Here is a 13262-nt window from a genome sequence, read left to right as displayed (position 1 = left end):
AAAAGACGTGTTCAATGGCATTAAAACGAAAAAAAAAAATGCTACATCTGTTGATCCATAGGTTGATAATGTACCTGTGCCTTTTAAAAAATTATTTATAATCCATAATTCCATTTTTATGTAAAAATCGGAGCGGAAAAGTTAGCTGCTAATGGTAGCCACCAGAGTGTATGCAGCTTCCGGTTTTGGTAACGCGTCACTCCTTATTTGTTAACGTTTTGGTGTGTATATAACTTCCCCTCGATTCCATTGGCTCTAGCGGTTATAAAGAGATTTCATTCATCAAAATCGACCAAGGGGGGCCAGAGATAGGTCAAATCCACCCAAATGACCCCAGAAGTGGGGTTTTTGGCTAAATCTGTCTAAAAAGGTCAAATGTCACTTGTTTTGCATCAATCTTGATACAGGGTACTTATTATATGTTGTACTTTGGATTCCTAAAGCTTTTAGTCTACTAACCCATCATCCAAGGGTAGTTTTCACTATAAGTAAAAATGAATTTTTGGACGGACACTATCATTTACAGTTTTTTACTATGTAAAATCTGAATTTTCTTTAAAATAAAAAACATCTATATTGTACGGTGGCCCTGAAGTGCAAGACACCGCAGCATTTCAGAAAACACCACAGCATTTCAGAAAACACTACAGCATTTCAGAAAACACTACAGCATTTCAGGAAACACTACAGCATTTCACATTGGACAGAAAGGGTATTAATTTAGGGAGAACACTTCTTGTTTGTGATTGGACAGAGCCAGCCAGAGAAGCACTGCTGTGATTGGTTGTTTTTGCTGCCAGTCAAGAAATTACGCTTCGTGATTGGTCAGCACCCGGCCGACAGCACCACGTATTTCCTGTTTGGTACTATTCAGCTGTTTCTTCACGAATTTTAAACTGAGTTGGAAAGAATGGAAGAAGAGATGGAAATATTAAGGGAATATTTTAACGAAGGATATACATACGATGTTATCCTCGACATGCTTTCAACCCATCATGACATCAACATGTCCCTTAGAAACCTGAAAGCGCGGTTGAAAGAGTTAAGACTAAGGAGACGGGGTGACTACTCGTCAACAAGTGAAGTCAGGAGGGCCATCTTCTCAGAGCTGCGGGGACCTGGACAAATGTTTGGCTATCGAACTATGTGGCTGACATTAAAGCAGAAACATGGACTCCATGTTAAAAGGGAGACGGTAATGAGAATGCTTCGTGAACTGAACCCACTCGGAACATTGTCGCGGACACGCCGTAGGTTTGTCAGACGCACGTACCACTCTATGGGTCCAAATTATGTGTGGCACGTAGATGGATATGACAAATTGAAACCGTTTGGCATTGGGATATCTGGTTGTATTGACGGGTTCTCCCGCAAAATCATGTGGCTCAAGTGTGGACCAACAAACAAGAACCCAGAAGTGATAAAAAACTACTTTATTGACTGTATCAGAAATGTTGGCGTTATTCCCATGAGACTGCGCACAGACTGTGGAACAGAGAATGGGTTAATGGCCTCTGTCCAGTGCACTCTTCGTCACGACCACAGTGATTACTACGCTGGTGACAAAAGCCACATGTTTGGGTCTTCTATGAGTAACCAGCGGATCGAGTCCTGGTGGTCAATATTCAGAAAACAAAGGTATGTGGACATGAGTTGTTTCGTGCTGCCCAATGCCAGAGTTAGTATCGTTGTGGATACTGTATCAAATAATATTGTTTTACCAGCTCGATGCCCGACTGTAAAAATACATTATTTAGGCCTGTTTTAAAGAACAATTACAAAGTTACATAGGCTAAGTAGACCTTTGTCTATAATAAGCTAAATGTATACATGTTGTTAGGTGTAAGTGTAAAGGGGCACATGTGAATAAATGATGAGTAAAGTATAAGTAGTCCACATCATATTTGTGTATAACAAAACATCCTGTTTATCCCAAGGACTCAGTTCTGGATGGATCTATTTGCTGATCTAAGAGACCACGGACACTTCAATGGCACCCATGAGCACCAGTGCCTTCTACGGTTCTGTTTCATGACAGTTCTTCAGGCAGACCTGGTTGAATGTGTTCACCTTTGGAACCGGCACAGAATCCGGCCCTCTAGACTTGCCTCTTGTCCGGGTGGAATTCCTAATGAGCTGTATTCACTACCTCACAGGTAAATTGTTTATATTTTGTAGTTAATACACATTTCATGAACAGTATTGTATTACATAAGCATATTTCTGCCACACCAGAAAAAAATAAAATGGGAAATATGAGCTTACACCCATATAGGCTTACACCACACTAATAATAATAACCAAGATGGCCACAAAACACATCATGACATAGTTTCAAAAACTATCATTTCAGAGCATTTAGTTTACATAACATAAGTGTGCTGTTGTGATAAAGTATTCTCATACTTTGCTGCCAAGCATCTCCCCTCAAGCATCATTATAATACTAACTGTTTTATAGGTTTGGGTCACGGGACTGTGGCTTTGCTCTGGATGAAGCATCAACCCACATTTTTCAAGACGGGCATCAGACAGAAGATCCATGTGGTGATCCGGACATCAATGACTATTTTCAGCAGGCAATGCAACAACATGGACTTCAACATCCAGATACCTGGCAAGCAGCATCCCAGCTGTTGATTACACTGAAGGGAATAGCTGGGCTGTGAATGGGACAGTACCTTCAATTAGGCAGCTGTGAGCCCTAACAGAGTTGGCACAAGACATTTGAGGATTTGGGAAACAGTGATTTATTTGCATTTAAGAAAATAAATGTTTATTCTTGTGAAAACGCTGCAAAACAGTATTGTGTTCCTTAAACATATTAGCACTACTAATAACGTTGTCTTTATAGACGTCTAAAGAAAACTCTGAAACCGCTGTATGAAACATATTTTTCCCCAAACCTCAAACATGAGGAACTCCACAAGTTTATAAAACTCCAAAAAGCTATACTGCAGTGATGGTGTTCTACCCCTTTCTTTTACCATTTCACAGACATCCAAAACCTGGGGAGTTTTGGATGCCAAAGTCTATATTGGCTTTGAAACTAGCGTACGTTCCTAGTAGTGGAAGTGTTATGGTGTTTGCACAGGTGTTTGCCATGGGATAGATAGTCTCCTGTGAAAACGTGACGCATGGATGGGGTGTCATTCCTGCAGGGGGTTCTGTCTTCAGGCCCGTGATGAACATGAATAACTCCTCCAGTGACACTGGTCCTTGTTCTGTGAAACAAAGAGCTGTCATTAAATATATTAACATTCATGTAATAACAGCAGATCCTATTCTGATCAGAACAGTATTTTACTGCACAAACCTTCACAGTCCATCAGATAGTCTGCCGAGAAGCTGAGTGCCACGGTTTCTGTAGTCCTCCTGTTGCTCCCTGCTGGACTGAGCTGTGGTAAGAAGAGTCGTTCCACTTCAACTGAAGTCAGCCTCTTGTCCGTATGACACAGCACTGGCGCCAGTACACTCGGATGTTGGCAAAGGGCATCCAAAAAGTGTAGGCTAGCCAGTCCAGCTTTGAATCTGTTCAAGAATACAGTGAATTGTTACAGGCAGTAAAACATATGCAATTTTAAGGGTTATATATCTCCAAGTAGTATTTAAATACTGTGAAAACAATAACATGATACTGTATATTACTATGAAACACTTATTTTCATAATGTTTAGACAGCAACAATTTTCAAATCATTGTCTGAACTTGACCAATACTTAATATTATAAGTAGAGTAAAAGTAGCATCAGCAGCAGCGGTAATAAGGATGTTTTAATAAGGCCTCAATCAACATTAAATTCCTTTTAATTAAAGCACCTATCATTACCTTTCAATTACACTGTGATTCCTGCCGATGGTGTACCAGGTAAGGTATTCTGCCACCACAGTGTGTTTTTCTTCAACGGAGCTGACATGCCTGAAGCAGCCAGCAGTCTGAAGCATGGAGCTGTGTTTCAGTAACACATCTTGATCAGAGACTTCAGAGAATGTGCCAACTCAATCTAAATGGAAAACACACACACCATCAAAGATATCCACATAACGGCAAATTATTATAATAGATATCACTCTTGTGATTGGACAAAAGAAAAAAAAAACATGTCAAAAGTAGTTGAATGACTGTCAATGTTTAAAAAAAGGAATACTCTAAATTTGTTTTTGAGCATTTCAGATTTTCTGCACACAGTCATTTGAATAAGGGGCTTTTCTGTACACTTAAAACACAAGTACTGTGCTTCTTAGCATTTAAAAAAATAAACCAATTTATGACAATGACTGGTGTAGTTTATTGCAATACCTCACTGAGAGCTCTCCCTATCTCATCATCTGTCACATCCGTCACATGTGCACAGAAACCAGGCTGTCCAGCTATGTGGTTCACCAGGTCCCTTGAAAGAAAATGTGGGCCTGGTCCTCCATGAACAATGGACACAGCTATCATCTTCCCTGCCATGAAATATTCATCCTCCCTGATTGCTGGGGGGACAATTTTCCTTCTCCTTCCTGCTCTCAAACAAGGCCAGCCCTCTGAGTGCCGTGTCTCTGAGGGAGAATAGGCTGGAGCTTGGCTGGAGTTCTTCTGGTTTGATTGCACGTCTGTATTTGCTCTCTCACCACCCTATTTCTAAGTGTTGGTTGCAACCCAGGACTATTATCCAGAGTGTGCTCGCCAGCTGTTTCCTCTCGACTCCGACCACATAGTGATTTTTCTCGAAGGCTCGCTCCAGACGCAGCAGCTGAGACGGAGAGAACGCCGTCCGGATGCGTTTGGGTTTCCTGGAGAACGGGCCGTGCAGAAGCATGTTCTCCGGACTGCCGTCGTCCCCTGAACACAACACGGGGGTTAACACTCTGAGATATCAAGCAGTGGAAGAAACAGCATTCAAAACCTCGCATTAAAGATCTACATCTTTCATCACGGCAATGCATTTGAGCAGCCTGAGCAGCATATGTTGCTAATGCGCGGAGGACCGAGCCCCGTTAAACTCACCAGCAACACAGAGTGGGCCTCGCTCGTGTGGAGGCTACTGCCAACTGTCATCGCCGGCGCCGAGCACCCACGGCCCCGTGTGTTTTCCTGCGGAGGTGTGTTTTCCTGCGGAGGACCGAGCCCCGTTCAACTCACCAGCAACACAGAGTGGGCCTCGCACGTGTGGAGGCTACTGCCAACTGTCATCGCCGGTGTTACCGTTTAACTGGTGACACCGGGGAACTCGTGACGTTCTATAACAGCAGGAATGTGTCAGGGGCGTGTACTTTGAGGAGCCACGAATAACCAGGAAATACACATTTCGATCGCTTCTTCTGTTGTTTACATTTATCTTTTGGTATATTTGGCTCCATAGGAAAACTTTGATGCACATTCAGTACCAGTGTGTGAGGTTGTGGTTGCGATGCCGATATCCGGACGCGTACAGCGAGGACTACACAATGACAATGAGGTGACTGGGGATGTCTGTTCAAAACATTGCAAACGTGAATAAATCATTTCAAATATATATTTGTCTCCGACTTTCATTTGTACATCGTTGTTAATGTGATGTTTAGTAGCTTTGATAGCTGTCCATACCTTCAGACAGCCTAAAAGTAAGACACAAGTTGTTTACTCACAGCCCGAATGCAGCATCGAGATCCGTGGCAAGCTGTGATCCTCTCCGATTAAGTTGTGACAGGACTTCTGTAGCTATTCTCCAGCGAGTAAGGTTTTTATTAAATACCTCCATCCCTCTCATCACAACAACAAGACTCTACACTGTGCAGAAAAAATACAAAATAAATGAAAATAACCTTGCTGGATAGCTTAGAATGAAACAAACAATCTTCCATGGCTGATATGTCACAGTAACGGGTAAAGCACAGAAAAGTCGAGCGGGACACAAGTTGAATCCATATAATGAAATTGTTATTTTATATGTATATACATATATATATATATATATATATATATATATATATATACATGCTATATATATACATGCTATATATATACATGCTAAATAAGACAGAGATGCTTAATTGTTTTAATAAACATTTTATTGCGTCCAGTTCCTTGTTTGACACATTATCTTTTGGTAAATCATCTCCCTTCATCGCCAATAGTCATGCCTCCAGTAGCCACACTTTCCCCTTCAACCCCTTCAATGTTGGGGAGGTTTGTAAGGCTCTAAAGGGCCTAGACCCCAAAAAATCAGCAGGCCCGGACGATCTCCCCCCTTATTTCTTACGGCTAGCTGCAGATATTTTAGCCAAACCACTGTGTCATGTTTTTAATCTTTCTATAACAAACAATGTCATTCCAGATGTTTGGAAAACTGCAAATGTTCTCCCCTTATTGAAAGGTGGTGATCCCATGGTGATGAATAATTACAGACCCATTTCCAAGCTCTCTATTTTAGCTAAAGTACTTGAAAGGCTGGTGAATGATCAAATCAGAGAATATTTAAGCTTGAACAACATTCTATCTCCTCACCAGTCAGGCTTTAGGAAGCAGCACAGTACAGTAACAGCTGCTTTGAAAGTAGTGAATGACATTGTCGAAAGCTTGGACGCAAAGAGCTACTGTGCTGCCCTTTTGATAGACTTATCCAAGGCTTTTGATTCTGTGGACCATGAAGTGATCTCATATAGGCCTGTCTGACCAAGCTGTTGGTGATACTGTGGACCATGAAGTGACCCCATATAGGCCTGTCTGACCAAGCTGTTGGTTGGTTTGCAAACTACCTTTCGAATCGCAAGCAATGTGTAAAATCCAGCGGTCTCTCCTCAAGCTTTCTTAATGTGCCCAGAGGTGTTCCTCAAGGTTCGGTCTTGGGACCGACCCTTTTTACTATTTATATAAATGATGTGGGTCAAAGTATTGATGCCTCTGTACATCTATATGCAGATGATACTGTTGTGTACTGTTGTGCTAGCACTGTTGCCCTTTGAACGTCTGCAGTCTGCTTTTGACACTTTTCAGTCACATCTGTTCCACCTCAGGTTGGTGTTAAACTCAGATAAGACAAAAGTCATGTTGTTTTCCAATAAGAAAAGGTTACCAACTGTTCTTCCCTGCATCATGTCTGCACAGCATAACCCCATTGAAGCTGTTAACACCTACAGATACTTAGGCATCACTATAGATGAAAATCTCTGCTTCAAACAGCATATTGACAATCTCTTAAGGAAATTGAAATTAAAACTGGGATTCTTTTTTAGAAATAAGGCCTGCTTCTCCACAAGTGCGAGGAAACGGCTTGTAGCTGCCACATTTTTGCCGCTCTTGGACTACGGGGATGTTGTGTACATGAACGCCTCAGCTCACTCACTTCATCTGCTGGACGCTGTCTACCATGGGGCTCTGAGGTTCATAACAAACTGTAACCCCCTCACACCCCACTGCACGCTGTCTACCATGGGGCTCTGAGGTTCATAACCAACTGTAAACCCCTCACACACCACTGCACGCTGTCTACCATGGGGCTCTGAGGTTCATAACCCACTGTAACCCCCTCACACACCATTGCACGCTGTCTACCATGGGGCTCTGAGGTTCATAACCAACTGTAAACCCCTCACACACCATTGCACGCTGTCTACCATGGGGCTCTGAGGTTCATAACCAACTGTAAACCCCTCACACACCACTGCACGCTGTCTACCATGGGGCTCTGAGGTTCATAACCAACTGTAAACCCCTCACACACCACTGCACGCTGTCTACCATGGGGCTCTGAGGTTCATAACTAACTGTAAACCCCTCACACACCACTGCACGCTGTCTACCATGGGGCTCTGAGGTTCATAACCAACTGTAAACCCCTCACACACCACTGCACGCTGTCTACCATGGGGCTCTGAGGTTCATAACAAACTGTAAACCCCTCACACACCACTGCACGCTGTCTACCATGGGGCTCTGAGGTTCATAACAAACTGTAAACCCCTCACACACCACTGCACGCTGTCTACCATGGGGCTCTGAGGTTCATAACTAACTGTAAACCCCTCACACACCACTGCACGCTGTCTACCATGGGGCTCTGAGGTTCATAACCAACTGTAACCCCCTCACACACCATTGCACGCTGTACTCTTTAGTCAACTGGACATCATTATCAATGCGCAGATCACTGCACTGGTACAAATTCATCTATACCGCTATGCTTGGACTGCTGCCCCTCTACATATCCACTTACATATCACACAAACAGTACAGCTATAGCCTACGATCTCAACATGACATCACTCTGTCCGTCCCCTCAGTTCGCACGGTGCTTGGAAAAAAAGCCATATCATACTCTGCCCCCTCGACCTGGAACACACTTCAGCAGGAACTTAAGCTGACCACTTTGATACCCATCACGGATTTTAAACTAATTTTAAAAAAGCTGGAGAAATCATCTGTGGGTGTTTGCACCTGCTTTACCTGACTGCTGTGTGGATTTCAGTGACTGCTTTTTTTACGATGTTGTATTTTATTGTTGCCTCTGTGTTTAGTGTCCTGTCTGTCTGTAACTTTGTGTGGTAGTGTTACCACTGACAGGTCTCTCTTGGAAATGAGACCTTGTGTCTCAATGAGATTTTAAACCTGTATAAATAAAGGCTAAATAATGCCAAAACAAATTCTGTACCCTTGATAATCAGAACGTATTTAACTAATTATATTTAGAGTTGTCTTCATGAGATGTTACAGAAAAATGTAGCTTCATAATATTTGCAGCTTTACAAGCAAATTATAGTTGAACTCATTCTTTCTCTTAGATAAAGATTTTACAAATTGATAGCTACTTTCCCTGTCTGTAAAGCACATGTACAAATGTTCCCTGTGGAGTTTTCTTGTAATAAACAAAATGAATGTTTACATTAAAGGTAGTCTGTGATACCCACTATATATCAAACGCGTATTGGCGTTTAAGTGTTACTTTTAAACTCACAAATAATCAGAATTGAATGTAGCGTATAAAAAATTTACAAAGCTAAACATTGTTTACATCAATTTGTACAGACTCGCAGTCTCTTTCATGCTGGTGCATTTATGCTACTGGTAGATCATTGAAATATGTATCTTGCAGCGTTCCCATGTTGATGTGGGACAGAACAGGGGCCCAGTCATAAAATAACTGCCACATAACCCTACTAGAGCTAAAAACTCCACAGGGGACCTTTATCTACCCACATATTCACAGTTACATTAAAACTGCTAAAATAAATAATACTTCAGTATATTATTCCTCCCGTTGACATAGTAACTATTACCATACTTGAGCTCTGTCACATGATCTATGCAAAATAATCATGATTAAATCCAACTATGCAAGGGCTGGTCTGACAACAAACCTGCAGCATTGTACACCAAGTACCGACTCTGTGGAGGTCCCTCAAAAATAGGCCGAGACTGCAAAAAGCTCATGAGGAGTGTCAGAAATTCTCGCCTTGGTCCACCTGCGTCTATTCCTTCTTCCACAGAGCCTGCATCATCCGTGAACCTCACAAGCAAGTCGGACTTTTCACAGAAGGTTGAACGTCTGAACCCTCTGACAGCTCCATCCCAAACATTTGAGCGAGTTATGTTGAATCTGCTGACAGTGTTGTGGTCTATGGCATCTGCTAAGTTTTCAATAATATGGGCTGCAGATATACTTGTGTCCCTGAAACGACATAAATAGATAACAGAATACAATTAAGCATATCAAATAATGTTCTAGTACAGACTCTGGAAAAAGGACTTTAAATACCATAACACTGATTTTTGTATGTTTCATCAAATGTGATTGAAATGTTTCTTCTAATGTTACCTTGACCTCCAATACCACACAAGTTTTCCATTCAAAGATTAGAGCCAATAAAATTACAACTTACACAGCTTCCTTTGCAGGGTCAGCGCTTATGGGCACAACATTGAAATCTTGACTCCCGTCCACATCTTCATCAATTACAATGGGAGCATACAACTGTGTGGATGTGCTGCAAAAAACAAAATGTTATTAAAACAATGGTGCACAACACTTTATTCTACACCTTGAATCTTGCATGGTGAATGTTGCAACCTTGCATGGTTGCAAGGTTAAACTAAACATTACCTGTACAATGGGTTGACAGTGGACCTCACAGCAGTCATGTTGGAAGGGGTATCTGGAACACTAATCATGAATCATTAGTGTAGGGTATCTGTCTTATGTAATAATATGAATAAAGATCAGTGGCTCAAGTCAATACCTTGTAGCAGTGTTCCTCCAACCTTGAGAAGTGCCCTCATTGGGGTCATCAGTGTCCGAAATGAGTATCTGATTTGAGATTAACATTTTAGCATACATGTGAACAAATCACAATATTACATACAGTTTAAAAACGCTTTGATTGTACATCACAATAATACATCAAATGTCTAATGTAATAGTTTTACCAAAAAGGCATTTTTTTAAAGTTTATTTCTTTTAACTTAAATGTTTTACATGGATTATAAGGAAGGAAACAGCACAAATACCCTACCTCTTCCTTTTCACTCTGATATGATGAAGAGCTGTTTGAAGGAAAGAAGGATGGAAGAAAGTGAGGGAGGCAGACACAAGAAGAAATAAAGAAATACAGAATTAATGCACGAGTATTTGCCATGACTGACATGAACATGTTTTTTTTAATCCAGTCCAATTAATGCATTTCGATTTAAGTACTACATTTATAATTGGCTTGTGGTGCAGACAAATTCCATACATTGTGTTCTTTGGGATATCATTTCCTAAGATTGTAGGTGGATCCACTCTGATAGTAGATTGTGGCCAAGGAGGAATAATAACAACATTTTCTAAATATATAGAACATTAGCCTTAATGAAATCAATAACCTTGGTTCACATGGTTATTTTCTTTTTGCTATTTTTCTTTCATTTTCCCCCTTTTGTTGATTGTTATTTTATTACATTAACATGTCATGTAACTGTCTTTTTTAAATATATTTTTTGTATATATATATATCAATTATGTATATTTCTGTATAGTGATGCAGGTAACACCTGAAATGCAGCCGTATTAGCATACTTACAATACAAAAATTAAACGTTTGGTTGCACATGAAAGAAGAGATATTCACATCATGTAGTCAAAGAGATTAACTCTGATAACGGGTCCAACAAATGCAGTCAAAACCCTTTAAAGAGTAAGTCACCACTGCATTTTTCCAAAGGTCAAGAATGAACCTATTACCTTGTTTTCTCTGCAGTGCTTTTTGGAGTACTTTCATGCTCAGGTTCCCAGGGCTGAAAAATACAGTAAAAATGTTTTTCATTGTGCAGCCCCAGTGACCTTACTTGATCTGTAAATGCGGCATGTGTCGCCAGACTTTTATATTATCCAGTTTAGCCATTTTATGTGAATCCACTTGAAATAATTATGCACCTTTTGGTTGGGAAATTGACATAAAAAGTTGATCTGCTTGGGTGTGTCCAAACGTTCTACAAAATCTTATGAAGTATGTGAATTCATTTGGAAATGATGCGCCTTTTTGCAATAAGCCACTACCACTGCTATGCCCCCTTTGAGCCAATTGGCATGAATACACACACACACACACACACACACACACACACACACACACACACACACACCAGTGTGTCAGCAAGGTCAACCTCAGTCACTCTTTTGCGTCTCACGGTGACTTCCTGATCAGAGTCTGATGCATCTTGTTGTTCACCTATGGGAAAGCAGCTTGTCAGTGACATTTTGATTGCTGACCAACCTGAAATGAAATCTGCATAGCCTGAAAAAAAGGATTTACCTTTGTCATAATCTGATTTAAGACATATAAAGAGAGCAATTCGGTTGTAGGTTTTCCCTATTTCCGTTTTATACTCTCTCAGATTAAATGGCGTTGAAGTACCAGGAATATTAATGACTTCTGATGTGTCTGGGTAAATGAGGACATAGGGGCCCTCATCCATATCCGAATTAAAGTCAGTCATCTTCTTGACTGCCAATCGATGCAACCCAGCTGCGTCAGTGTCAGGATCCAGAATCAGTGGAAGAGTTTTCCCTCTGACAGGTTTCATGATGTCCTTTTGAAGACACATTATTCCAATATTTATCTGTGCAAAGAAAATCAATTAGGTGTAATCAACTTGGTACATGAAACCACACAATTAACAGTGGATAGTAACTATTATTAAGTCATTATGTGCTGTAATACCTCAGATAAGTGTGCAGACCCTGTGTAGCAGAAAATGCTTAGAAAAAAACACTATACAACAATGTACATACATGCATGCATGGATGCACAAGTCACAACTTCCATAATTATTCCCTGATTGGCAAACAGACAAACAAAATAAAATACCAATAACAAAAACACTGCTAAAATCGCTATTCACTTTTATGCAATTCATAGCAGAAACGGATGTAATACATTATTTTAATTAAACGATTTCTAGAAAGTTGTCCACAGTTACAAATAATATTATTTTATAAATCCTGACTTGATTAGGCTAACAAATCCTTGTTTTTTGTGCTTTAATAACCCCTTCATAAATAAGGAAAAAAAGGATGAAGACGCTTTACCATCACTTGGATACATCACATAGGCCTGCTTATAACTTATATATTCTCAACCATGGTGATGTTTGACAAATGCGGATAACCAAGAAGATTTTACACGACTAAATACAACAACTTCTTAAACCAAACCTGCTAGTGCATCTTTTTGAACTTAGCTGACCATGACCAAGACGTTTTAGAGTTAACCACATACATGATGTAATTTTCAGACACACATTTTTCCCTTTAATCATGATTTACTAATAAAGCTGAGCTGTCCAATTGTAACACAGTAAAAGTAATGCTTTTATCACCTAAAACAGGTACCATCTATCTTGCCTAGTAAACAATATATTCCAGCACTTCCTCCCCCATATTGGCTACCTGTACTGTACTTGTCTGTTCTTTCTTCTTCACTTTTCTCTTCTGGCAAGAGAAATTAAGCCTTTCGTCTGACTTCTTACTTCTGTACTCGAGGAACGTTTTCAGGGATGGCATTTTTGGGGCAGCAGCTAACGTTACACAAACAGAGAAAAACAATGTTATGATAACCAAGCTGAACTTAGCCTGGGTTATGTTTTTTTATTCACATTATATGCGAGTGTGAGTTCAAACCTTATATCTATGGTTCAAACATGAATCACGAGACAGGCTTAAAGGTTTTACAGAGCATTGTTACACAGTTTGAGTTGATGTTTTACCTGGAATCGGGCCACTGAAGTCCTGTTCATGTTTAGCTTCTTTTAATGCAGCTAAT

The 13262-nt window shown here is 40.5% G+C and overlaps 1 protein-coding gene across 1 annotated transcript; it reads right to left on the bottom strand.

Annotated features, from left to right (window-relative positions):
• Positions 1–2150: 2150 nt before the first annotated feature.
• Positions 2151–13032, bottom strand: LOC117489199 (G2/M phase-specific E3 ubiquitin-protein ligase-like). The gene is given in 10 exon segments (XM_034138374.1): positions 2151–3223; positions 3316–3530; positions 3829–3971; positions 3974–4003; positions 4300–4478; positions 9321–9622; positions 11183–11235; positions 11584–11669; positions 11754–12060; positions 12890–13032. Coding segments are annotated over 10 exon segments (1662 nt in total). The 5' UTR covers positions 13004–13032; the 3' UTR covers positions 2151–2990.
• Positions 13033–13262: the final 230 nt, after the last annotated feature.

This window comes from Trematomus bernacchii, unplaced genomic scaffold (genome assembly GCF_902827165.1).
Source record: "Trematomus bernacchii unplaced genomic scaffold, fTreBer1.1, whole genome shotgun sequence".
In the NCBI taxonomy this organism is placed as follows: Eukaryota; Metazoa; Chordata; class Actinopteri; order Perciformes; family Nototheniidae; genus Trematomus; species Trematomus bernacchii.
The sequence above is the reverse complement of the archived record's forward strand: the minus strand, read 5'-3'. Positions and strand labels throughout refer to the sequence as shown.